At 43.8% G+C, this 25,099-nt stretch overlaps 2 protein-coding genes and 1 long non-coding RNA gene across 3 annotated transcripts in view; 1 reads left to right on the forward strand and 2 right to left on the reverse strand.

Annotated features, from left to right (window-relative positions):
- The window catches only part of LOC120050602 (small G protein signaling modulator 1-like), an 81,111-nt gene extending 80,531 nt beyond the window's left edge, over positions 1 to 580 (forward strand). The window contains exon 25 of the mRNA XM_038997197.1: positions 492 to 580. Coding sequence (XP_038853125.1) covers positions 492 to 580 — 89 coding nt within the window. The remainder of the gene's footprint in view (positions 1 to 491) is intronic.
- A 6,444-nt stretch (positions 581 to 7,024) lies between these two features.
- Positions 7,025 to 23,910, reverse strand: LOC120050613 (kinesin-like protein KIF27). Its single transcript, XM_038997207.1, has 12 exons — positions 23,613 to 23,910; positions 23,155 to 23,349; positions 22,075 to 23,003; positions 21,820 to 21,963; positions 21,510 to 21,680; positions 21,299 to 21,427; positions 14,835 to 14,897; positions 14,438 to 14,611; positions 14,078 to 14,293; positions 13,787 to 13,996; positions 7,781 to 7,979; positions 7,025 to 7,651 (listed from the first exon to the last, which is right to left on the reverse strand). Exons 1-12 carry the CDS (start codon positions 23,908 to 23,910, stop codon positions 7,296 to 7,298), a joined length of 3,084 nt encoding a protein of 1,027 aa, XP_038853135.1. The 3' UTR covers positions 7,025 to 7,295.
- LOC120054053 lies at positions 14,832 to 18,826 on the reverse strand. The gene is made up of 3 exons (XR_005477561.1): positions 18,733 to 18,826; positions 18,542 to 18,645; positions 14,832 to 14,897 (listed from the first exon to the last, which is right to left on the reverse strand). It is a non-coding gene; the product is annotated as an uncharacterized LOC120054053 (long non-coding RNA).
- Positions 23,911 to 25,099: the final 1,189 nt, after the last annotated feature.

Here is a 25,099-nt window from a genome sequence, read left to right on the forward strand (position 1 = left end):
GTACCTGTGCTGAGAAAATAAATGGTTTAATGAATAATGCACGCAATTGACCCTTCGCTAAGCGTCGCCCCCTTGGTTACTGTGGCAACCTCAGACAATATTTTCCCTGGACGCCCAACCATTTAAGCCAATGGGGAAAGCCCCTCACAATGATCTCAAACTGTGTTTTTAATACAAAATTAAATTAAACACAGACTACCCCATCCTAATCAGTAGACTCTCGGTCTGTTGTGGTGAACTGACATTACAATTGCTTCACGTGACCCTGGTAAAATGAAGTTTGTAGTGTAGCTAGCCACTGGATGGCTCTGATTATGAACTGTCACCATGCAGTGAAAGGTCATACTCCACCTCTGAGAATACAGAGTTACAGGGGAATGCAGGGCTTACCCACATATACATAAAATAAATATGGTGGTATAGCCTTGTGCATTGATGCTGGCAGTGATTCAGCTGGTATGACATTTTCATCTTCTCTCGACTCCTTTCAGAAATGGCTGAGCATCACAACATCAAGCAGATCCTGACTCTGGCCCGGGACCTGGTGTGCAAGGTGCAGACTCTCATTGAGAACAAGTGATCTCCAGGAGCCATCCACTTCTCTTCCTTTATCCTCTTCCAGTTTCCGCTTAGTCTGTCTCAAGGCATCCCAGTCTGAACAGCTGCAACAGAACAGATAGATCAGGGTTGTGTTTATTAGGCACCAAACTGAAGAAATGGGACTGAAACAGGCAGGGACTACTTAGACTTGTCCTATAAGAAACGATCATTTTCATTTTCCTTCGCCAAATGTTTTTAAATGTGTTCCATTGAGTGCCCTGATGAACATGACCCAGATGCACTCAGATTAGGGATCACCTCACATACTATTCTACACCACAGCCTTCTTCACAGGGTCACCACCATTGTTCACTATCTTCTCATCTATGGTGGCAGGTAACCTAGCGGTTAGAAGTTGACTAGGTGAAAAATCTGTCGATGTGCCCTTGAACAAGGCACTTAACCCTAATTGCTCCTGTAAGTAACTCTGGATAAGAGCATCTGCTGAATTACTAAAATATCAAATATATGTGAAACCAGCCAGGGTATACCATGTAATGCTATACCAGTACTTTGTCATTTCAGGTTTTGTCATGGAACACCAAGGGAATGATGACTTTTACCTCCAGTTATTCTGTCAGTGAAACAGTTTGGTTGATTTTTTATTAAACTGTGACACATATTTAGTCATAGGATTTGTATGCGGTATGCCTTGTAGACCTACTGTTGATTGAAGTGAGGTTAGTATATACATACACAGAGCTGGTTTCATAGACCTAGATACAATTATTTTACTCAAGAACTGAATATCAGTTAAACATAAATATGGACTATAGATAGTCCTAGAATATTTTAAGATGTGAAAGTTACCAAGTGCCATTCAGTACAGGAGTAGGCTTAACCTGGTCCAGTGAAACATCCAAATGTTGGAGTTAAAACTCATATTAACAGACTCCGTCTGGAGCAGTAGTTTACCTGAGTAAATTACAGGTAGGGTACCAACCTACCTGATGTGCCAAAGGCCAGTGCAAGGAGCAAATTAGATCAGCTTAAATGTTATACTGTGTTGAATAAGTAGACTACCTTGCAAGTAACCCTGTCCCAAGTAAGTTGTTACTGAATGTAGTTTGGTAGGTACTGTAGGTGTTACCTTACAATCTATTTTGGAATTCCTTTAAACCAAAATTAAGTTGGATAATTAATTGGTTCCCTTAAAGCGGCAATCGGCAGAAACAATAATAAAGTATACCCACTCCCCCCCACCAAATCCGTTTCACTAAAAAGCTGAGGGATAGGGCTGGAGAAATGTAATCACTCTCAAATTGATAGACAGAGCTATGGATGGAAGTACTGACCATCCATGATATCTACATTCTAGTTTTAACCATGTTTTGAGGCCATATAGTGTTATAGTGTTTGTTTATATTTACTGGGTGATGGGCTATGACAGTTCAACTAAGCTCATGAGGCTTTTATAAGTTATATTTTTCGAAAATAAATGGGTGCATATCATTAATTTATACGTTTAAAAAAAAATTGATGTAGCAACCTCATATTGCCCTTAAGAAGGGTAGAATGGTTCATTTTTACATAAAGACATGAAAAGCCAAGACACATATGTTTTCTTTGCTCTGTGGTTTAATTAGGTGTGAAATAGGAAATCATTTTATGGATTTCTTAATTCAGGAAATAAGAACATCAGTTTTTCCTCTTCCTTTCATCTCAGACTAAATCACCTGTTTCTATGTCATCTGTATTTGCTAAACTCCCATTGTAGTCAGGTCCTAACAGAGACATGCCACTGTTCTGTATACCCTGTAAATCTGTGTGTATGGTCATGACGTGTGGCACTGCACACTGTTAGGAGTCATGAATCTGTTGAAACCATGTCGGCAATTTAGTAATGGGCAGTGTTTTGATTATTTCCCATATTCTGCCTTGTTTGTCTATTCTATATTATGTCTGTATACCGTTGTGTGTGAATTGTACTGTAAGGAGAACTAAACAAAAGAGGCCAATCTAATCCTAGTCAAAACTTATATTTATGACTAAGAAAAACTTGTGTGATTGTACATGTGACTTATAGTTGTCTGGGCAGAAATGGATACAAAAAGCAACAAAAAGCTATTTAACTGTGCTCTGATTTCTTATTCCATTATTTATATATTCCAGTCAGCCACTGTGTATTATGTACATTGTGTGGCTTTCTCAGTACCTTGTATAGTCTTATGGCATTTTATGTTCATCTGTTTTTTTAATCAAATTCATGTTTTTTTGTTGTTTTGGAGAAGTGCTTGGCCTGGCCACCAAAATAAATGTGTATTTGCAGAGATGAGGAGAACTAAGAATAGAGTCCAAAGAATGTCAAATTCACTCTTGCTTTAAAAGTTGGAATATGACGATGAATACCATATAACATAGCCCACCCATTGTGCTCTGTAACAATGTTTGCCAATTCAACAGTTGGGTGGATGCTGAGATCTCTGGCCAGTAGGATTAAGATAATATCGATATGAATTCATCTAAAAACAGGTGAAGTATTAGGGGTGTATTACTTTATCTTGATGTAGCCTCGCTGTTGAGATTTATGCAAGGGATTGTGTGCTTTCATTCCCTTAAATGATTATATCTCTTGAATCCCCATTCCCGTTTTTCATTGCCTAGGTAGAACATCACTTCAGTTTTACCAGTGTTGTTTCATGAATGTGTTATGCCTTGAGTGTTGGTGGTTGTCTGTGAATGCAAAGTGCTTTATGTTACACCAGAATAAGAATTATTCTGGTGTAACGAATTGTATTATCTTGTAACATGTATTTACTTGCTAACATATTTATTTATTCATTAAGTTTCTGCTTTTGTATGTAAAGCTAATATACTTGATATTTTGTGGTCGGTAATAAACAAAATATATTGAAAAAAATCTTCAAAAAAGAAATGAATAACAAAATGATATATATACATACAGTATATATATATATATATATATATATATATATATATATATATATATATATATATATACACACACACACACACACATACATATACAGTTGAAGTCGGAAGTTTACATACACTTAGGTTGGAGTCATTAAAACTAGTTTTTCAACCACTCTACAAATTTCTTGTTAACAAACTATAGTTTTGGCAAGTCGGTTAGGACATCTACTTTGAGCATGACACAAGTAATTTTTCCAACAATTGTTTACAGACAGATTATTTCACTGTATCACAATTCCAGTGTGTCAGAAGTTTACATACACTATTTGACTGTGCCTTTAAACAGCTTGGAAAATTTCAGAAAATGATGTCATGGCTTTAGAAGCTTCTGATAGGCTAATTGACATCATTTGAATCAATTGAAGGTGTACTTGTGGATGTATTTCAAGGCCTACCTTCAAACTCAGTACCTCTTTGCTTGACATCATTGGAAAATCAAAAGGAATTAGCCAAGACCTCAGAAAAAAGAACACCATCCCAACCGTGAAGCTTAGGGGTGGCAGCATCATGTTGTGGGGGTTCTTTGCTGCAGGAGGGACTGGTGCACTTCACAAAATAGATGGCACCATGAGGAAGGAAAATTATGTAGATATATTGAAGCAACAACTCAAGACATTAGTCAGGAAGTTAAAGCTTGGTCGCAAATGGGTCTTCCAAATGGACAATGACCCCAAGCATACTTCCAAAGTTTTGGCAAAATGGCTTAAGGACAACAAAGTCAAGGGATTGGGAGTGGCCATCATAAAGCCCTGACCTCAACCCCATAGAAAATTTGTGGGAAGAACTGAAAATGCATGCGCGAGCAAGGAGGCCTACAAACCTGACTCAGTTACACCAGCTCTGTCAGGAGGAATGGGCCAAAATTCACACAACTTATTCTGGGAAGCTTGTGGAAGGTTACCCGAAACATTTGACCCAAGTTAAACAATTTAAAAGCAATGCTACCACATACTAATTGAGTGTATGTAAACTTCTGACCCACTGGGGATGTGATGAAAGAAATAAAAGCTGAAATAAATCCCTCTTCTATTATTCTGACATTTCACATTCTTAAAATAAAGTGGTGATCCTAACTGACCTAAGACAGGGAATTTTTACAATGATTAAATGTCAGGAATTGTGAAAAACTGAGTTTAAATGTATTTGGCTAAGGTGTATGCAAACTTCCAACTTCAACTGTATATTAAAGTATATACAGTGGGGAGAAGAAGTATTTGATACACTGTTGATTTTGCAGGTTTTCCTACTTACAAAGCATGTAGAGGTCTGTAATTTTTTATCATAGGTACACTTCAACTGTGAGAGACGGAATCTAAAACAAAAATCCAGAAAATCACATTGTATGATTTTTAAGTAATTAATTTGCATTTTATTGCATGACATAAGTATTTGATCACCTACCAACCAGTAAGAATTCCAGCTCTCACAGACCTGTTCGTTTTTCTTTAAGAAGCCCTCCTGTTCTCCACTCATTACCTGTATTAACTGCACCTGTTTGAACTCGTTACCTGTATAAAAGACACCTGTCCACACACTCAAACAGACTCCAACCTCTCCAAACTGGCCAAGACATGAGAGCTGTGTAAGGACATCAGGGATAAAATTGTAGACCTGCACAAGGCTGGGATGGGCTACAGGACAATAGGCAAGCAGTTTGGTGAGAAGGCAACAACTGTTGGCGCAATTATTAGAAAATGGAAGAAGTTCAAGATGACGGTCAATCACCCTCGGTCTGGGGCTCCATGCAAGATCTCACCTCGTGGGGCATCAATGATCATGAGGAAGGTGAGGGATCAGCCCAGAACTACACGGCAGGACCTGGTCAATGACCTGAAGAGAGCTAGGACCACAGTCTCAAAGAAAACCATTAGTAACACACTACGCCATCATGGATTAAAATCCTGCAGCACACGCAAGGTCCCCCTGCTCAAGCCAGCGCATGTCCAGGCCCGTCTGAAGTTTGCCAATGACCATCTGGATGATCCAGAGGAGGAATGGGAGAAGGTCATGTGGTCTGATGAGACAAAAATAGAGCTTTTTGGTCTAAACTCCACTCGCCGTGTTTGGAGGAAGAAGGATGAGTACAACCCCAAGAATACCATCCCAACCGTGAAGCATGGAGGTGGAAACATCATTCTTTGGGGATGCTTTTCTGCAAAGGGGACAGGACGACTGCACCGTATTGAGGGGAGGATGGATGGGGCCATGTATCGCGAGATCTTGGCCAACAACCTCCTTCCCTCAGTAAGAGCATTGAAGATGGGTCGTGGCTGGGGGTTCCAGCATGACAACGACCCGAAACACACAGCCAGGGCAACTAAGGAGTGGCTCCATAAGAAGCATCTCAAGGTCCTGGAGTGGCCTAGCCAGTCTCCAGACCTGAACCCAATAGAAAATCTTTGGAGGGAGCTGAAAGTCCGTATTGCCCAGCGACAGCCCCGAAACCTGAAGGATCTGGAGAAGGTCTGTATGGAGGAGTGGGCCAAAATCCCTGCTGCAGTGTGTGCAAACCTGGTCAAGAACTACAGGAAACGTATGATCTCTGTAATTGCAAACAAAGGTTTCTGTACCAAATATTAAGTTCTGCTTTTCTGATGTATCAAATACTTATGTCATGCAATAAAATGCAAATTAATTACTTAAAAATCATACAATGTGATTTTCTGGATTTGTTTTAGATTCCGTTTCTCACAGTTGAAGTGTACCTATGATAAAAAATTACAGACCTCTACATGCTTTGTAAGTAGGAAAACCTGCAAAATCAGCAGTGTATCAAATACTTCTCCCCACTGTATATATATTAAATGGTATATGTATTTTTCCAATTGCCTTTCTAATGTAGCTTTATTTCTGCATCTCATCTTGAGAACTACATTACACAGGCATGAATTACGGCTCCAACAAGAATGACGTTTTGAATATATTTTTTTATTTTGAGGCCTACTGGATCCTTAAGCTTTTTGTTTTGCAACAAAAACTGTTTGAGGGGTGGTGGTGGATCACTAGCCTTGTGTGTCAGCCATGCTACTTGAGATCAGACTAAAATTTGGGGGAATATGATATTAGACCAATATATTAGTTATATACATGTATAAGTTATATTTTTCAAGAATCAATGGGTATCCGTAATTAAAATGACCATTGGACAGCAGTAACTATTGTAAGTTGCACCTTTAACATTAAACAGGAGTCTGCAAAGACAAATGTCGATCGAATTGGTGAATTATGCAAATAAACAGGTTTGATCCAATCAATTTGATGTCAACAGTTGTTCAACACTTAAATAACCAAAACCACACACAAAGAAAGAGTAAATCACAGGTAAATTATATTGCATGAATGACCAGTGGCTTGCTTTAGAGTTTGGAGTGGCCCGAGGGTCTAGAACACATCCAACAGACTATCTTATAAACAAAGACATCTTTAAAAGTAAAATAATTTAAACATAAAAAAAACATTTCTAATACACATTATTTTGATATCCATTTAGCTGTGGGCTCATCTATCTCTGACTAACTGATGAGTCTGCAGTTTGAAGTGCAATTCAGTCAGACTTTAGTGGTGTAAAGTGCAGAGAGGGTTTTCACTCCGTGGAATCATTTGACGTGTCTCAACAGTTTCACAGTTAGTGGCTTCTGTTCCTTGTCTCCTCTCCTTCATCCACATTGATCTTATTTGACTTAGATTCACCTGACCTCTTCTTCTAGATCAGTGTGGACGAATGAAAAAAGTGGTTGATATGTGCTCGAGCCTCCTGGTCAGTAAGTGTTTCTGGGCACTTCAATGGAGTCTTCCTGGAATGAGCCTCTGCTGGCCCTCATGGTAGAGCGCACCCTAGTGCTGCGGGGGTCAGAGGGTGAGAGCTGCCTCAGCTCCCTACGGGACAGACGGACAGGGGCCAGCTCCACTCTGGGAGTCTGCAGCCTGGGGCTGTCCCCTGCTCCATCACTGGCCCCCTTCCTGCCCTGGGTCTGCAGGTCTGGAACCTGGGGGGGGAGCGATTTGGTGACCAGCTCTCGGAGCTTCCTCTTCAGCTCACGACTGGAGCTCTTATAGAAGAACAGGTCTCTCTCCAGCTGCTGCAGCCTAGCCTGGACCGCCTGACCACTGTTCCCTGAGCCTCCCTCTACACACAAACAGAAAATTAGCAGTGAGAATACTGTAAAACACACAATGAAAGGGCAGGAATACCACACTTTCAAACATTTCCCACATTGATGCATACACACACACAGACACGGACCTCGGCACTGCTGCAGTAGTAACTGTATGCTATGTTGGTGCTCTCGATGCTGCTCAGTGAGCCGCCGGTCTGTGTCCAGAGTGAGGCGCTGTAGAGCTGCCTCCATCTCCCTGGTCACTGCCTCCTGCTCTCCACTCTGCAGCTCCAGCTCTTCACAGCGCAGCTGCAGCTGCTGCTCCGACTCCCTCAGACACACCACCTGGAGGGGCCAAGGGAATGCTTTCAACATTTGCCAGCTTAGTAGGAGGCTAATGGAAGGTTAGGAGTGTAGTGGATGTCTTATTTTGGCCTACGTAGAACTTTGAGATTACTCTGACATGAAAAGCACTATACAAATGAAATGTATTATTATCATCATCATCTCTTGAACCAGTCCCACTTCTGAGCCAAACCTTTTTCAAACTCTTAAAATCTCAATCCCAGCCCCCCAGCCTTTCCTCAAATGAGGGTTCTAATGCAGTGTACTGTCGACCAGATACCACTTTGTTGTAGGCATCACCTAGTTCTCCCTTTGTGGGCGTTTATCCGAAACAGCATGCATTATAGCATGTTCCACTATCCAGTACAGTCTCAAAGCTGACTAGGCTAGCGAGAACCTCCCTCTCCCGATTGGTTATCACAAAGCGAAGTCTCTGACGCTCATCGGATGTGGCAGGGCTTGCAAACCATAACAGACTACAAAAGGGAAGCACAGCCAAGAGCGGCCCAGTGACACAAGCCTACCAGACGAGCTAAACTACTTATATGCTCGCTTCGAGGCAAATAACACTGAAACATGCATGGCTAATGTAGAGAGATGGAAAGGGACAGAAATGCCGGGAAAGAGTGGGCACGGTAAGGCTGAAGCGGGCGGTCACATTGGAGCCCATGCAGGAAAATTTAGTCTGTGGCCGGTTGTGTACGCCTCAAAAATGTATCCGCGGGCAGTGCTGTCGTTATTGAGCCTACGAGGGCACGCTCAAGACTGAAAAACATTCTAGTGGAGAGAACAGTTGTGACATTGTGGAGCGATGGCTGGGTCCCTGTCAAAGTTATCAATCCCTCACCAAAGCCAGTAACAGTGAGACGCAATGCCAAGATAGCGGACGTTTTTCCTTGCATGGCATTAGAGGACTTTGACACTGACTACATAGATGGGCCCACTGTCGAACCGGTCCCCCTGGTGCAGCAGATATACAAAATGGATGACAATCAAGACTTTGACAATGGTAGTGGAGATAGCTTGACCGTTGACAATGCCGTAAAACCGCACAGAGTGACAAGTGAGGTGTTGCACGATTTAGGGCTAGGAGACATTGACATTGAGTCCACTCAGTTATCGCAACAGTGTAAGGCCCGGCTAGTTCAGCTTATAGCCCACTACGAGTGTATCTTCTCCCGTAACAAACTAGATTGCGGGAAGACTACTGGATATGTCCATCGCATCAGACTCAGTGACACTAAACCTTTTAGGCTACCTTACCGTAGGCTCTCCCCTAACCATTATGACAAGCTCAGGCAGGCCTTGGATGAGATTGAAGAGCGAGAGATAATCAGAAAATCCAGCAGTGAGTATGCCTCCCCGCTCGTGCTGGTCTGGAAGAATTCTGGCGATCTGAGACTGTGTACAGACTTCCGATGGCTCAATGCTCGCACCGTAAAGGATGCTCACCCTCTACCTCACCAAGCTGATGCTCTGGCGGCCCTGGGTGGCAATGGATTCTTTTCTACAATGGATTTGACCTCAGGCTACTACAATGTGGAGGTGCATGAAGACGACAAGAAGTTTACAGCCTTCACTTCTCCTTTTGGGTTATATGAATATAACCGTCTTCCACAAGGACTATGCAACAGCCCAGCTACATTCATGAGGATGATGTTGAGCATTTTTGGGAATCAAAATGTTTCTAGCCTTCTATGCTACCTGGACGATGTGCTGGTCTTTGCCCCGACTGAAGAACTTGGATTGCAACGCTTCTCAAGGCCCATAATCTGAAATTGGCTCCAAAGAAATGCCCTTTCATGAAGAGGTCAGTGCGGTTCTTGGGGCATGTCATCAGTGAAGGAGGTGTGGCCACAGACCCAGAAAAAGTGAAGGCTATTGCAGGGATGACAGAGAAGGATCTCACGGTCCTTTCTCGGAATGATAGTCTATTACCAGCAGTTCATTGAGGGGTGCTCCACCATCGCTAAGCCGCTGCATGGGTTGACAACTGGGACGAAGGCACCACGCCATGGGAAAGGAAAGAGAAAAAGAGGAATACATAGGAAACTCACAGCAGCAGACTGGACTGGTGAGTGCAAACAGGCCTTTAGTCAGTTGAAACAAGCTCTCCTCGATCAGGTCATGCTAGCCCACCCTGATTTTAGTAGACCTTTCTTGCTGTCTGTAGACGCATCTAGTAATGGATTAGGTGCTGTCCTGTCCCAAGTGCCAGAGGATAGGTCTGCAGCCAGGCCCGTAGCATTCGCTAGCAAATCACTTACTTATGCACAGTCAAAGTATCCTGCCCATAGGTTAGAGTTTTTTGCTTTACGCTGGGCAGTCTGTGAGAAGTTTAGTCATTGGCTAAGGGGCAAGCCTTTTACTGTATGGACAGACAACAACCCATTAACATACATCCTGTCCAAGCAGAAATTGGACACCTGTGAACAGAGATGGGTTGCTAAACTCGCTCCATTCGAGTTTGACATAAAGTACATCCCCGGTCCCAAAAATGTCATTGCTGATGCACTCAGTAGACAGCCATTTGTGCAGCCGAGCGCTCTCCACCGTATCACAAGGGTTCCATACAAGGCCTTGCTGGAAGAAGCTGCGGGAGTACATGCTGAAAAGGTGCAAAATGTGTTCCGCTGGTCGAACCACCCATTCGACCTCGAAAGCTGCTCACCGTCAATTGAGGCAGATGCCTGTGAAATTGTCATGGACTGCCAAACTACCTCCTATCCTTCTCCTGGTTCGCTGTCAAAGGCAGCGGTGTCAGCAGTCCTGAGGTCGCAAGAGGAGGCTGGTCTACAGAACTGTGCGCTGCTACTGCCTCAGCTCACTCAGTCACTGGTGCCATCTGAGATGTCAGATGTGAGAGTGCTGTCCCGTGATGACCTGATATCAAAGCAGCGCCAGGATGATGCACTCGCCAGAGTTGTCTTCTACGTGGACAGGGGCCGTAGACCTTCTAGGATGGAACGTGGCCATGAACCAATCGAGGCTCTGCAGATTCTGAAGACCTGGGAGAAGCTCACTCTGAAAATGGGTGTACTATATCGCGTTACCAAACGTTTGCTGTCAAAGAGGAAGACGTACCAGTATGTAGTACCCACCTCAATGAGGGCGACAGTTTTGAAGGGTGTCCACGATGAAGCCGGTCATCAGGGGCAACAGCAGACGTTGTACTTGACGAGACAGAGGTTCTTCTGGCATGGTCTGGAGTCGGATGTGAGAGAGTATGTCAAGACCTGCAAGAGGTGTGTGTTCAGTAAGGCCCCCGAGCCAGAGGCCAGAGCTCCACTGGAGAACATCATCACGACTGAGCCCCTCGAGTTGGTGTGTGTGGACTTCTGGTCTGCTGAAGACTCCAACAACAAGTCCTGTTCTGGTCGTCACTGATCATTTTAGTAAGATGGCCCATGCCTTCTTGTGTCCGAACCAATCACCTAAAGCAGTGGCCCTTCAGCTGTGGAACAACATCTTCTGTGTGTATGGTTTTCCTCGTCGTATCCACTCCGACCAAGGGGCCAACTTTGAAAGTAAATTGATTGCTGAGTTGTTGAGTGCTGCAGGAGTCCAGAAGTCGCACACAACTCCCTACCATCCGATGGGGAACGGGGGAGTCGAAAGGTTCAATAGAACGCTGGGAAACATGATCAGGGCTTTACCTACGAGAGCGAAGCACAGGTGGCCCCAGAAGCTGAAGTCGTTGACCTTCGCCTACAACTGTACAGTCCATGAAACCACGGGCCACGCCCCTTTCCAGTTGATGTTTGGGAGAATCCCACGTCTGCCTGTCGACATGATGTTTGGTATGGTGCTACAAGACTCAGATGTTGTAGACTATGACGAGTACATCAAGTCCCAGACGAGAGACCTGAGGGAGGCCATGGAGACTGTACAGGTGTCGGCAACCAAACAGCTGAAGAGGCATGCGGGCCTCTACAACAGGAAGATCAGAGGAGCTCTAGTGGAGGTCGGTGATCGGGTGCTGCTGGCGAATAAGGGTGAACGTGGAAAGAGGAAGCTGGCGGATCGCTGGGAGAACAACCTCTATATTGTTACGGAGAAGAATAGTGACATCCACATCTTCAAGATATAGAACATGTCGACTGGCCAGGAGAAAATGGTCCAATCTGATAATGCCTGTAAACTTCTTTCCTCTCCCTGACACTGCCTTAGAGACACCTAATACGGGAGACCGTGAGGATCAGAGTGAGGAGATGGAGGACTCATCCATGAACGATATACCAGAAATGGACATCGGTGAGAGGACTAGTGTGTGGGTATCAGAACAGACCTCGGAGGAAACACAGTCGGAGCCCTCTGAAAAAGAGATCCCAGATGTGCTGGAAGATGGGCCACTGGCGAGGGACCCTCAGAACTCACCACATTCTGAGGGTGCCACTGGTGGCACAAGCATGTCAGAGGTAACCTTTGGAGAAGAAATGTCCGAACCCTCTGAGGAAGAAAGGCATTCTGAAGATGCCGCTGGTTCCAGCAACAGTCACAGAACCCTTGACCTTGACTACCCATCGACTGTGGACAGTGACCCACCAATGGTGGTTGTAGTTGGACAGGTTAAACGTAATGATAACTCTGTTAGGACTGTCAGGTCAGGGGCTGGTCGGGTTAGGAAACGCCCAGTGAGACTCATTGAGACTATGCAGACACAGAGGGTTTTTCATACAGAATTCATTAGAGTACCTGTGTGGGTGTAGGATTAGAATCAAAGTCTGTAGCCCCCCCCCCCCCAAAAAAAATGTACTTTTAACTTTCAAGAGACCCCATGGAGGTAATGGGTCTGGGGTCATGTAGGCCAAGGTTTTTCTGTCTGAGGTTCTTGTTGTCACTGAGTGTACTGAACATGTAACAAGCATGTTTTCCTACGGGGTCTTTGAATTCCCCTAATTCTCTTTAGAGAATAGTCTTTGCACTGGAATATTTGGTGACATATGTATTGCAAGGTATTGCATACCTCATTTTGTTTCTTTGTAGTATGCAAGTGTAATTCAGCAGGGGAGAATGTAACAGGGTTGGTTATGTTTCCACTTGCCTCTAAAGAAATGTGTATTTAATGTTCAAGCATTCTTATTGGTTAGTTCAACTCTGATGACAATAAGGTGTGTTGTGATTGGCCCCGCTTGCAGATAGGGGGAGATCGCGAACGTCAGGTCTTCCCAGTAGGAAAATGTGATGCAAGGGGTAGGTCACGTTCTGAATACTGTTTTCTATTTTCTACTTTACAATGTGTACAAGTTTGCTGTACGTTACTGATTTATACATGTGTGGGTATATGGTACCGGTTAGGGATTGAGGGGCTTTCTGGGATGTGCTTTGGCATATGATTGCTGTAAATAAGTGTGTTAGCTAGCATACACCGATGTCATGGTCACATAAGCCACTGCTAACACAGTTGTCTTCATGCTACAGATTTTGCCATCGACAGCCATCAATACCGTTAAGCCCTGCACAACTAACGTGCTGTTTCCCATTTAAATTTACACATGTTATATTTTGTATTGTATTTTTGTATTTTGTTCGCCCAGTAGGAAAATGTGATGCAAGGGATTTTGCCATCGACAGCCATCAATACCGTTAAGCCCTGCACAACTAACGTGCTGTTTCCCATTTAACAACAGAAATAAATTATGCTCAACTGGGACCACTGGCCGAAGTGATTTATTTTGAGAAAACACAACGCATGGAGAGTACATATACATCTGTTACATATGCAACCAATAAAATTTGATTTAGATTTAGTTTGGTCGCTCAAAGTAGTTTGTGGTGAGTGTGTGTGTGTGTGTTGGGACTCTGACCTTGTTGAAGTATTTGACCAACAGTGCAGAGGCCTCTGGAAGCGGCAGCTCCCTTAGCGCCCTCATGATGTCATCGTCTTCGTCTCCATGGGCAGGGTTAGATGTGTCCCCGAGCTCTCTCTGTCTCTCCTGGATGGAACGGTTCTTAAACTCTACAGCAGCATCCAACGCCTCCAGGGCCTCCTCCAACTGCAGCAGAGCATGCTCCTCCTATACACACACACCATTGATCAGCCCCCTGCAGTCAGAGTGACACCCAGCCGGAAGGAAGGTGGTAAACATTGAGCTCACCTCTGGCATGAGCACCCTGCCGTTTCTCAGCTGTGTGTCCAGGGTGTCCCTCCTCAGACGCAGGCTCTCCCTCTCCTTCAGCAGCTCCTCCATAGACACTCCACACAGCCCTGCTGCCGGGGAGGACAGTCTCCTCCTTACACCTCCTCTCTCCTCCAGCTCCTGATCCAAAGCTCCCAGACGAGCCGACACTCGCAGCAAGTCCTGACTCAGAGCCTGAGGAATACACATGAACGTACCCACACACACTTTCAATATCAGATAACAACACTGGAATGCTGTAACTTACACAAAAATATAATATACGTTTTTTTCCCCCAATACAATACTTTGGATTTCTATGCCCCGCTCTGTGTTTACCTGGCTGGAGCGGAGCCTCTTGATCTGCAGCTGTTTCCTCTCCTGGACACAGGCCTCTCGGTGCTGCAGCACTTCTTCTCTGTGCCTCAGCTCCTCCTCCAGCTCTTGCAGGCCCCTCCTCCTCTGCAGAGCACGCTCCTCCTCTTGCTCCAGCCACGTGCGTCTCTCAGGCAGCTAGGCATCATACACGGCCAAAACGAACACATCCACATTTCAAAACACACAAACACAATTTGACTATTTTAAACTATGTTGAATATCCAAATTAGATCTAAGGAATCACCATGACTGCATGGTGAACAATGAAATAGCCTTTTTTGCCATAACAAACACAACGTGCAGGGAGGGGCAGCCGAACCTAAACCTGTGATCATTTGCAGTTGTCATGTGGGCTCACCTTTTCCTCCGAGTCTTTACAGGCTCCATTTTGAAAGACAGCCATGTTGTCTGTCCCCAGGTTCTGCAACACAGCAGCATCAAACCCTTTAGCATGCTGTTCACATGCACATTACTACATTTGAAAAACAAAATGGCAGCCCCACCACTTGGTTTGCTATAAGGCTGAAGGATGGGACTGGAGAAATGTAACCACTTGCAAATTCATAGATGGAGCTACAGTTGAAGTCGGAAGTTTACATACACCTTGGCCAAATACATTTAAATACATTCAGTTTTTCACAATTCCTGACATTGAATCCTAGTAAAGAATCCCTGTCTTAGGTCAGTTAGGATCACCACTTTATTTTAAGAATGTGAAATGTCAGAATAATAGTAGAGAGAATGGTTTCTTTCAGCTTTTATTTCTTTCATCACATCCCCAGTGGGTCAGAAGTTTACATACACTCAATTAGTATTTGGTAGCATTGCCTTTAAATTGTTTAACTTGGGTCAAACATTTCGGATAGCCTTCCACAAGCTTCCCAGAATAAGTTGGGTGAATTTTGGCCCATTCCTCCTGACAGAACTGGTGTAACTGAGTCAGGTTTGTAGGCCTCCTTGCTCGCACACGCTTTTTCAATTCTGTCCACAAAAATGCTCGTCCTTTGCTGTTGTTCTGGGATTGATTTGCACTTTTCGCACCAAAGTACGTTCATCTCTAGGAGACAGAACGCGTCTCCTTCCTGAGCGGTATGACGGCTGTATGGTCCCATGGTGTTTATACTTGCATACTATTGTTTGTACAGATGAACGTGGTACCTTCAGGCATTTGGAAATTGCTCCCAAGGATGAACCAGACTTGTGGAGGTCTACAAATTTTTTTCTGAGGTCTTGGCTGATGTCTTTTGATTTTCCCATGATGTCAAGCAAAGAGGTACTGAGTTTGCTCCAATTGACTCAAATTATGTCAATTAGCCTATCAAAAGCTTCTAAAGCCATGACATCATTTTCTGGAATTTTCCAAGCTGTTTAAAGGCACAGTCAACTTAGTGTATGTAAACTTCTGACCCACTGGAATTGTGATACAGTGAATTATAAGTGAAATAATCTGTCTGTAAACAATTGTTGGAAAAATTACTTGTGTCATGCACAAAGTAGATGTCCTAACCGACTTGCCAAAACCATAGTTTGTTAACAAGAAATTTGTGGAGTGGTTGAAAAACGAGTTTTAATGACTCCAACCTAAGTGTATGTAAACTTCCGACTTCAACTGTATATGGATGCAAGGACTGAGAGTCTGATGTCAACAGTAGTTCTGTATTAACGCTCCTTGAATGGGTATCGCTATAAATAAAATGGGGCCAACATTTGACAGTGGGATAAAACATTTTTTGAAAAAAATTGTAAATAAACAAATATAGGATTTTCATGCAGCTCCACATTTAGTTCCTCTCTAGGTTTCTTCCTAGGTTTTTGCCTTTACTAGGGAGTTTTTCCTAGCCACCGTGCTTCTACACCTGCATTGCTTGCGGTTTGGGGTTTTAGGCTGGGTTTCTGTACAGCACTTTGAGATATCAGCTGATGTACGAAGGGCTATATAAATAAATTTGATTTGATTTACTTGGAGGAATAAAAGTGAATATATACAAATTGCCCTAGAACCACCTATAAAACAACCTAGGTCAGGACTATACATCCTTTAAGCAGAGTTCATACAGACACTGGCAAGTCACATTCAAAGACTTTTCTGTCACGATCGTCTTTATGTGGAAGAGAGGACCAAGGCGCAGCGTGATATAGATACATCTTCTTTTATTGAAGACGAACACGAAACGAAAGACACTGACAAACTATACAAAACAACAAATGACCGTGAAGCTATACAAACAAATAGTGCTGACACTACACATAGACAATTACCCACAACCTACCTAATGCCTATGGCTGCCTAAATATGGCTCTCAATCAGAGACAACTATAGACAGCTGTCTCTAATTGAGAACCCATCCAGGCAACCATAGACTTACCTAAACACCTACACTGAACACAACACCATACACTCTACAAACCCCCCTACACAATACACACACCCTAAACTAGACAAAAACACACAAACATCCCCCATGTCACACCCTGACCTAACTAAAATAATAAAGAAAATAAAGATAACTAAGGCCAGGGCGTGACATTTTCAGGGACTTTTTCAAGCACTTAATTATAATTTTGAAGGACATCAATGTTATACATTATAGAACTCCCCCCCCCTCCCCCCCAAAAAAATAGGCCTTTAACATTTACTATAAAAATAGTGCCGTTTTTAGGCCTTCCCAATGCATTGATATTGAAATGATTATGACATTCTACAATATGTGAGAATAATGTGGACATTGCCTGACTAAATAGATTGGATGCATGGATGGTGATTTTTCAGTAGCCTATGTGGCCGACGCAGGCACACACAATAAAGCCATGAATAGCGGTAGCATTAATCTCACCATCGCTATTTTTATAAAGTGACCAAAAACCAGGTTCCTTTTTAGATGTAAGGATTTGTATGGAAAGGCAAGTTGAAGCCAATATTATATGCTGTCGTCACCCTTCAATTGACGCGTCGGGAAACAAACAAGTGGCCCCATCTCTCACAAAAACTGATAAAAAATAAAATCACAGACAATTATAAGGGAACAGAAGAACTTACAAATTGGCTACAATAATTACAAGGACTTTTCAAGCACCAAATTGAGGAACTGTCTGATTATCAAGGTAAGCCTATTCCAGTACTTGAATTTCTGAGCAGACTGCAACAGATGATCAACATCAAGTCGCTAGGGAAATTAGATCTAACATGGATCCAGGCACAACTGTCTTCACATGCATAACGAATGAGACATCAAAATATTCTGGACATTCCTCATGAACAACCTTTTTCCAGTTCTTGGGCTGTTGTTGCATCATATGCACTATCACAACCACTGTTCATAACTTGACTGTCATTTGGAAAATTCCTTCTTAGATCATCTGATGATGTGTGAAAATACCGCAGCATAACTAAATCAGCTGGACACCAAATGTGCATCCAACAAGTATTATGCATAATTATTAAAGAACCACGTTAATGACAGTATTAATTTAGGTTAAGAATCAAGGTAAAATGACTCGATTTGGCAATTGCATTTATTATTCAGGATTTGTGTGCCCATAAACTGTTTTCACCCCGTAACATACGACACTAAATGTTATGTAGTTACATTGCATTTCTGAGATCTCTATCCATCCAGGATAGATCGGATCGATGAGATCTCTATCGATCCAGGATTCAAGTTCAATGTCTAATTTAACCGATTAATGCTTAATATATGATATCAACTACTTACACTGCCATAAATGCAAGGACAGAAAAGTTATCGCACACGATTTTGGACAAATCCGTCAAGACACCAAACATGACAAAGGATTAAACATAGGTTTTAAATCAACTCGTGAATTTTTATGAATATATCTATGAACCCCCTTATATCTTAACGTAATGGCATGAAAAAAATATATATATTTTTATCAATGACTTATCAACAGCTGTTACAAGGAAAGGAAATCCTCACTGGTACCCTAGTTTATAGAAAGACCAAATGCTTTAAGACTGTTCAATGAGTGCTGTATAAATGCTTTATGACTGTTCTATGAGTGCTGTATAAAATGTTCTCCGAATGTTGTATTGTTAGCACTGACCTTGGTCCTGTATAGATCCCTGGAGCCACTGATCTGTGTCTCCACCTGCTGTAGGCGCTGCAGATTCACTGTCTGACTCCGCCTCACTCTGTGCTCCTCGCGCTCTACGGAAGCACAGGCCGGGCTTAGCAATGAAACAGAAATTACAGGAAATATAAGACTCTTAAAGTGTCATATATCACTGTATTTACCTGTAGGGAGTTTTGACGGTTGAGGTAATTGGAGCCCATCCTGAATCTGGTTCAAATGAGTATTTTGCGTCTGGTTCTGGTTAAAACAGGCTGGGTTCGGTCTGCTCGTCCATGTGCGGTTCATAGAGCGCCTGCAATATAGATCAAAATTAAATAAGTATTGTGTCGTAAGGAAGCAGAACAATGACATAACTCAGAAGCAGGATATTATGGTATATTTCCACTGAGGATTTACCCCAGTGTTTTACCAAAAAGGCTCAGACTTTTGTGTTTCCACCTCCACGGCCCGGCTCCTGGGACTCACTGGGCCATGGCCTCAGTGGTCCTGCTCTGATTTGGGGCCAGGGCATGTCCGCTAAGGGCTTTTAGGGCGGCATTTACAAAACAATGGCTAACTATGAACATGGGTTTACACCTTTGACGGTTAACACCTTCTCACAAAGCAATTGTTTTGATTATGCAGATGTTGTTGATTCTGCTCTTAAAAAGTCCTCACTGTCAGCTCTAGCTATGTAAACACAATGTCCCTAGTATAACATCAGCTCTAGCTATGTAAACACAATGTCCCTAGTATAACATCAGCCCTAGCTATGTAAACACAATGTCCCTAGTATAACATCAGCTCTAGCTATGGAAACACAATGTCCCTAATATAACATCAGCTCTAGCTATGTAAACACAATGTCCCTAGTATAACATCAGCTCTAGCTATGTAAACACAATGTCCCTAGTATAACATCAGCTCTAGCTATGTAAACACAATGTCCCTAATATAACATCAGCTCTAGCTATGTAAACACAATGTCCCTAGTATAACATCAGCCCTAGCTATGTAAACACAATGTCCCTAGTATAACATCAGCTCTAGCTATGGAAACACAATGTCCCTAATATAACATCAGCTCTAGCTATGGAAACACAATGTCCCTAGTATAACATCAGCTCTAGCTATGTAAACACAATGTCCCTAGTATAACATCAGCTCTAGCTATGTAAACACAATGTCCCTAATATAACATCAGCTCTAGCTATGTAAACACAATGTCCCTAGTATAACATCAGCCCTAGCTATGTAAACACAATGTCCCTAGTATAACATCAGCTCTAGCTATGGAAACACAATGTCCCTAATATAACATCAGCCCTAGCTATGGAAACACAATGTCCCTAGTATAACATCAGCCCTAGCTATGTAAACACAATGTCCCTAGTATAACATCAGCCCTAGCTATGGAAACACAATGTCCCTAGTATAACATCAGCCCTAGCTATGGAAACACAATGTCCCTAGTATAACATCAGCCCTAGCTATGTAAACACAATGTCCCTAGTATAACATCAGCCCTAGCTATGGAAACACAATGTCCCTAATATAACATCAGCTCCAGCTATGGAAACACAATGTCCCTAATATAACATCAGCTCTAGCTATGTAAACACAATGTCCCTAGTATAACATCAGCCCTAGCTATGTAAACACTATGTCCCTAGTATAACATCAGCCCTAGCTATGTAAACACAATGTCCCTAGTATAACATCAGCTCTAGCTATGGAAACACAATGTCCCTAGTATAACATCAGCCCTAGCTATGGAAACACAATGTCCCTAGTATAACATCAGCTCTAGCTATGGAAACACAATGTCCCTAGTATAACATCAGCCCTAGCTATGTAAACACAATGTCCCTAGTATAACATCAGCCCTAGCTATGTAAACACAATGTCCCTAGTATAACATCAGCTCTAGCTATGGAAACACAATGTCCCTAGTATAACATCAGCCCTAGCTATGGAAACACAATGTCCCTAGTATAACATCAGCCCTAGCTATGGAAACACAATGTCCCTAGTATAACATCAGCTCCAGCTATGTAAACACAATGTCCCTAATATAACATCAGCTCCAGCTATGGAAACACAATGTCCCTAATATAACATCAGCTCCAGCTATGGAAACACAATGTCCCTAGTATAACATCAGCTCCAGCTATGGAAACACAATGTCCCTAATATAACATCAGCTCCAGCTATGGAAACACAATGTCCCTAATATAACATCAGCTCCAGCTATGGAAACACAATGTCCCTAGTATAACATCAGCCCTAGCTATGTAAACACTATGTCCCTAGTATAACATCAGCCCTAGCTATGTAAACACTATGTCCCTAGTATAACATCAGCCCTAGCTATGTAAACACAATGTCCCTAGTATAACATCAGCTCTAGCTATGTAAACACAATGTCCCTAATATAACATCAGCTCCAGCTATGGAAACACAATGTCCCTAATATAACATCAGCTCCAGCTATGTAAACACAATGTCCCTAATATAACATCAGCTCCAGCTATGGAAACACAATGTCCCTAATATAACATCAGCTCCAGCTATGTAAACACAATGTCCCTAGTATAACATCAGGGTGTGTATACACTAGTGGAACAGCTGTTACAGTCTAAAAGCAGCATTACATTATTATATCAGTCTTTCTCACCTGAATCCCTTACTCCCCCCTTGATCCTCCTCCTCCTCCTCCTCCTCCTCCTCCTCCTCCTCCTCCTCCGCTTCCTCCTGTTCTCTTTGTGGGCAGATGACCTCGTCTCTCTCTTCTATCTGTGCCAGCAGCAGCTGACTGCGGGTCTTAAAGGCAGCCATCACCCTCTCCAACGAACAGGCCGGAGGACTAGTGTGGATCTGCATAAGAGACACACAAAGACAAACTTTGCCATTGTCACACACACACACACACACACACACAGTTGCTCTGGACACGTACCTTCCTTGTACCACAATGGCCTTGGCTGATCAGGGGAACACTGTGAGGTCTCTTCACAGACTTCCCAGAAGCCCCGGTTTCCAGCGAGGCTCCCGAGGATGCCATCCTGGAGGTCAGGAGGTCACCGCGGAGACGATCGATTAACAGCTGCTGCTCTACCAGCTGCTCGCTCTGCACACTCAAACAACGGAAAGCGTCAGTTGTCAACCAATGCAGAAATGCCCAATTCTATCTTTGGCTCTATGTTTCTCCATTTCTCATTATCCTCCAGCTCAGCTCAGAGTCTCTGTGTCACTCTCTCTCTCCTTACCTGTTTGCATCTGTGCTCCCTCTCCTCCTGTAAGGATTGGAGGTGTCTCTGTTTCTCCTGTAGCAGTGTCTGCACCTGCCTCTGCACCTGCTGCAGCTCTGCCTCCCTCTGGTCAAACACCTGCTCGTCTATAGCCAGAGTATCCTGATGGAGGGAAGGAGTGGGAGAGAGAGTTACAATTCATACCTCTAGTTAGAATACGGTGTAAAAATAGATAATAGTGAGGGAAAAAAGCTGAGAAACAGAGCCCACTACCTGGCACTTCCTGAGCTCTCGTCTGAGCTGGAGGATGGTGTTGTGGTGAGGCTTGTCCCCTGTGTCCCCCACAGGGTGCTGGTGATCAGTGTGGCAGGAGTGGCTAAGCTCCTCGTGTCTCCCCAGCCATTCCTGCAAGCGGTGCTGCAGAGCAGGACTCAGGGTGGAACTCTGGAGCTCCTTCAATATGAAGGCAGCGTCCTGTGCAAGGCAGCAGTACTGGGGCTCCTCCACTAGGCCCGCACCCCTGTGGTCACGCTCTTCCTGAGGGGTCTGTTTGGAGCTGTCAGTCATAAAGACCCCTCCCCCTGTCTTATCCCTCTTTCTCAGTGCCTCTCTCAGAGTCTGGACCTCCTGCTCCAGCTCCTCCACACGAGCCTCTCCAGGCTGCCAGCCCGGACATGCCCTGGCAGGACACAACCCAGGCTGGTTCTTCACGTGGCGTGCCCGTGAGGCAAACTGCAGCACGCTCAACGTCTCCGTGACATTGTGGTGGGAGGGGCTGACGCAGGCCACCATGAGTGTGTGGGCGGAGCCACCCAGTGAGTCCCGGAGGAGGCGTGTAATCTTGGCGTCACGGTACGGCACATGGTTGCCACGGCGATGGGGGTCAGAGAGTGCACGGATGACGTTGCCCAGAGCCAGCAAGCCGGTGTTAATGTGGACAGACTCTTTGAGGCGCAGGCCTGTGTTTCCAGTGCGCGCAGCCCGCTCCGAACCAGCCAGATCCACCAGGTGGAGTTTAGAGGAGCGGACAGAGCCGTCGTTGTGGTTATGCTGCGTCAACTGCACGGTGACAATTGCGTGAGAGCGGCTGGAGCGCTCATTCATCTGAGTGGGGCCAGTGTGTCTCAGGGCATTGCCAGCCTCCAGGACACTCTGCAACTCCTCAGCTGAGGTAATCACAGTCTCTCTGGCCCCCACCACAACTGAAACACATTCATTTCAGTCAGATTCCTTACAGCATGTATGTTCACACCACCAGCCTCAGTATAACCTCTATCAACACTGTAAAACACAATGAATTCTGTCATACTGAAACCACACACACACCCTAGCACAGACAGTGAGAAGTGTTACCTGTGTTGCCCCTGTCGTCCTCTCTGATGTGTAGCTCTCTGTGTGCGGTGTGGAGCTCTAGCAGGTCCCTGAGCTCCTCCCGGTACAGTTCCACGTAGGACACCCTGACGTCTGCAGCCCTCCTCTCCCCCAGGAGCACAAACAGATCTGCTGCAACCTGACCAATGATCCCACTTTCCTCCTCCACCAGAGATGCTAACAAGGGTACAAGTATTACAGAGGGAGAGCAAGTTCCATGGTAAAAACACAAAAGCAGAGTTGTGACAATAAAAAGTGGCCTATAATCATAAAGTTCTCTGCATTTGCCTAAGGTTTTCCTCCTGCTCCAGTGACAGCTCAGAATCGTAGTGGTAGGAGATTATTCAAGGACTAATGTCCGAACATGATCATCCCTCAATGCACTTGTGGGTGTCTTCATGATGTCAAAGAGTACAGATAAGCTCATACTGTTAACTTACCAACATGTCCCCCGCAAAGGGTGTACGTCTTCCCAGAACCGGTTTGTCCGTAAGCGAACACTGTAGCATTGTAGCCGTCAACGAGGGATGCCACCAGAGGTTTGACACATGACTCGTAAAACTGATCCTGCGATGCAGTCGGTCCAAAGGCGTGGTCAAAAGAAAAGGTTCGGTCGCTTCCCAGCATCACCTGGGCGCTGTCGGGCACCACGCGCACACACACCTGATGATTGTGTAGCACCTCTTTGGGAAGCAAAGGTCTGATCCGAACCGCAACCCGCACACACACTTCTCCCATGACCAAACAGGACGCTGGTAACATTATAAACAAAATCAGTCACTGTATTTACCTCTATGGCGTTTCACACAGACACTCACTCCCTTTCCCTGAAGAACACATGTTTACAGAAAACAAAGTCTAACTTGCTCACTTCTTCAGCAACCACGACTTTCTCGCACTTCGGACAGTGAAGCGTAAAGTTGGCATATGGCGTGAAACGTTGAAACAACAACGTTAAACTTCAACTAACCCTTGATTGCTGGGTTCGCTAATTACTGTAGCTAACTAGTTTTCCACAAATCTTACCGTCAGTCTCTGCTTTTGTTATTCTTCTCCGCTGATTTATGGCCGTTTTTTGTCATCACTAGTTACTGCAGCCACAAAGTCATAAACCCCGCCTATTTCTACAATCTCTCTTCTTGAAATTGGATTTTAAACCTAACCCTAACTTTCACCAACCTGCTAACATTGTCTGACCCTAACCTTAAATTAAGACCAAACTCATTTTGTTTTCTTGAATTTGTACGATACAGACTTTGAGGCTGTAGTAACTAGTGAAAACTGTTTTTGTTGTCTCTCAGTTGCCATGGGATACCACCGATAAGTCAAAGAAAGCTCACGCTTTCGGTCCAAGAAAAGACACTTGTTGTCAAAGACACAATCCGCTGCTACAGCCCCGCTCTATGGCGGGGTTGTGCTACTGCAGGCAAAGAATATTTATTAAATTATTTATTTTACATTTCCCCCTGTCCATCTGTGAAAGCATGTGGAAAGAAAGTGATGTGATAGTCTTGAAAATGTTGGTTATATTTTATTCTTAGTATTTTATTTATTTTATTTTATTTCCCCTTTATTTAACCAGGTAGGCAAGTTGAGAACAAGTTCTCATTTACAATTGCGACCTGGCCAAGATAAAGCAAAGCAGTTCGACACATACAACAACACAGAGTTACACATGGAGTAAAACAAACATACAGTCAATAATACAGTAGAAAAATAAGTCTATATACAATGTGGGCAAATGAGGTGAGATAAGGGAGGTAAAGGCAAAAAAAAGGCCATGGTGGCGAAGTAAATACAATATAGCAGGTAAAACACTGGAATGGTATATTTGCAGTAGAAGAATGTGCAAAGTAGAGATAGAAATAATGGGGTGCAAAGGAGCTAAATAAATAAATAAATACAGTAGGGGGAGAGGTAGTTGTTT

Source organism: Salvelinus namaycush, chromosome 1 (assembly GCF_016432855.1).
Source record: "Salvelinus namaycush isolate Seneca chromosome 1, SaNama_1.0, whole genome shotgun sequence".
In the NCBI taxonomy this organism is placed as follows: domain Eukaryota; kingdom Metazoa; phylum Chordata; class Actinopteri; order Salmoniformes; family Salmonidae; genus Salvelinus; species Salvelinus namaycush.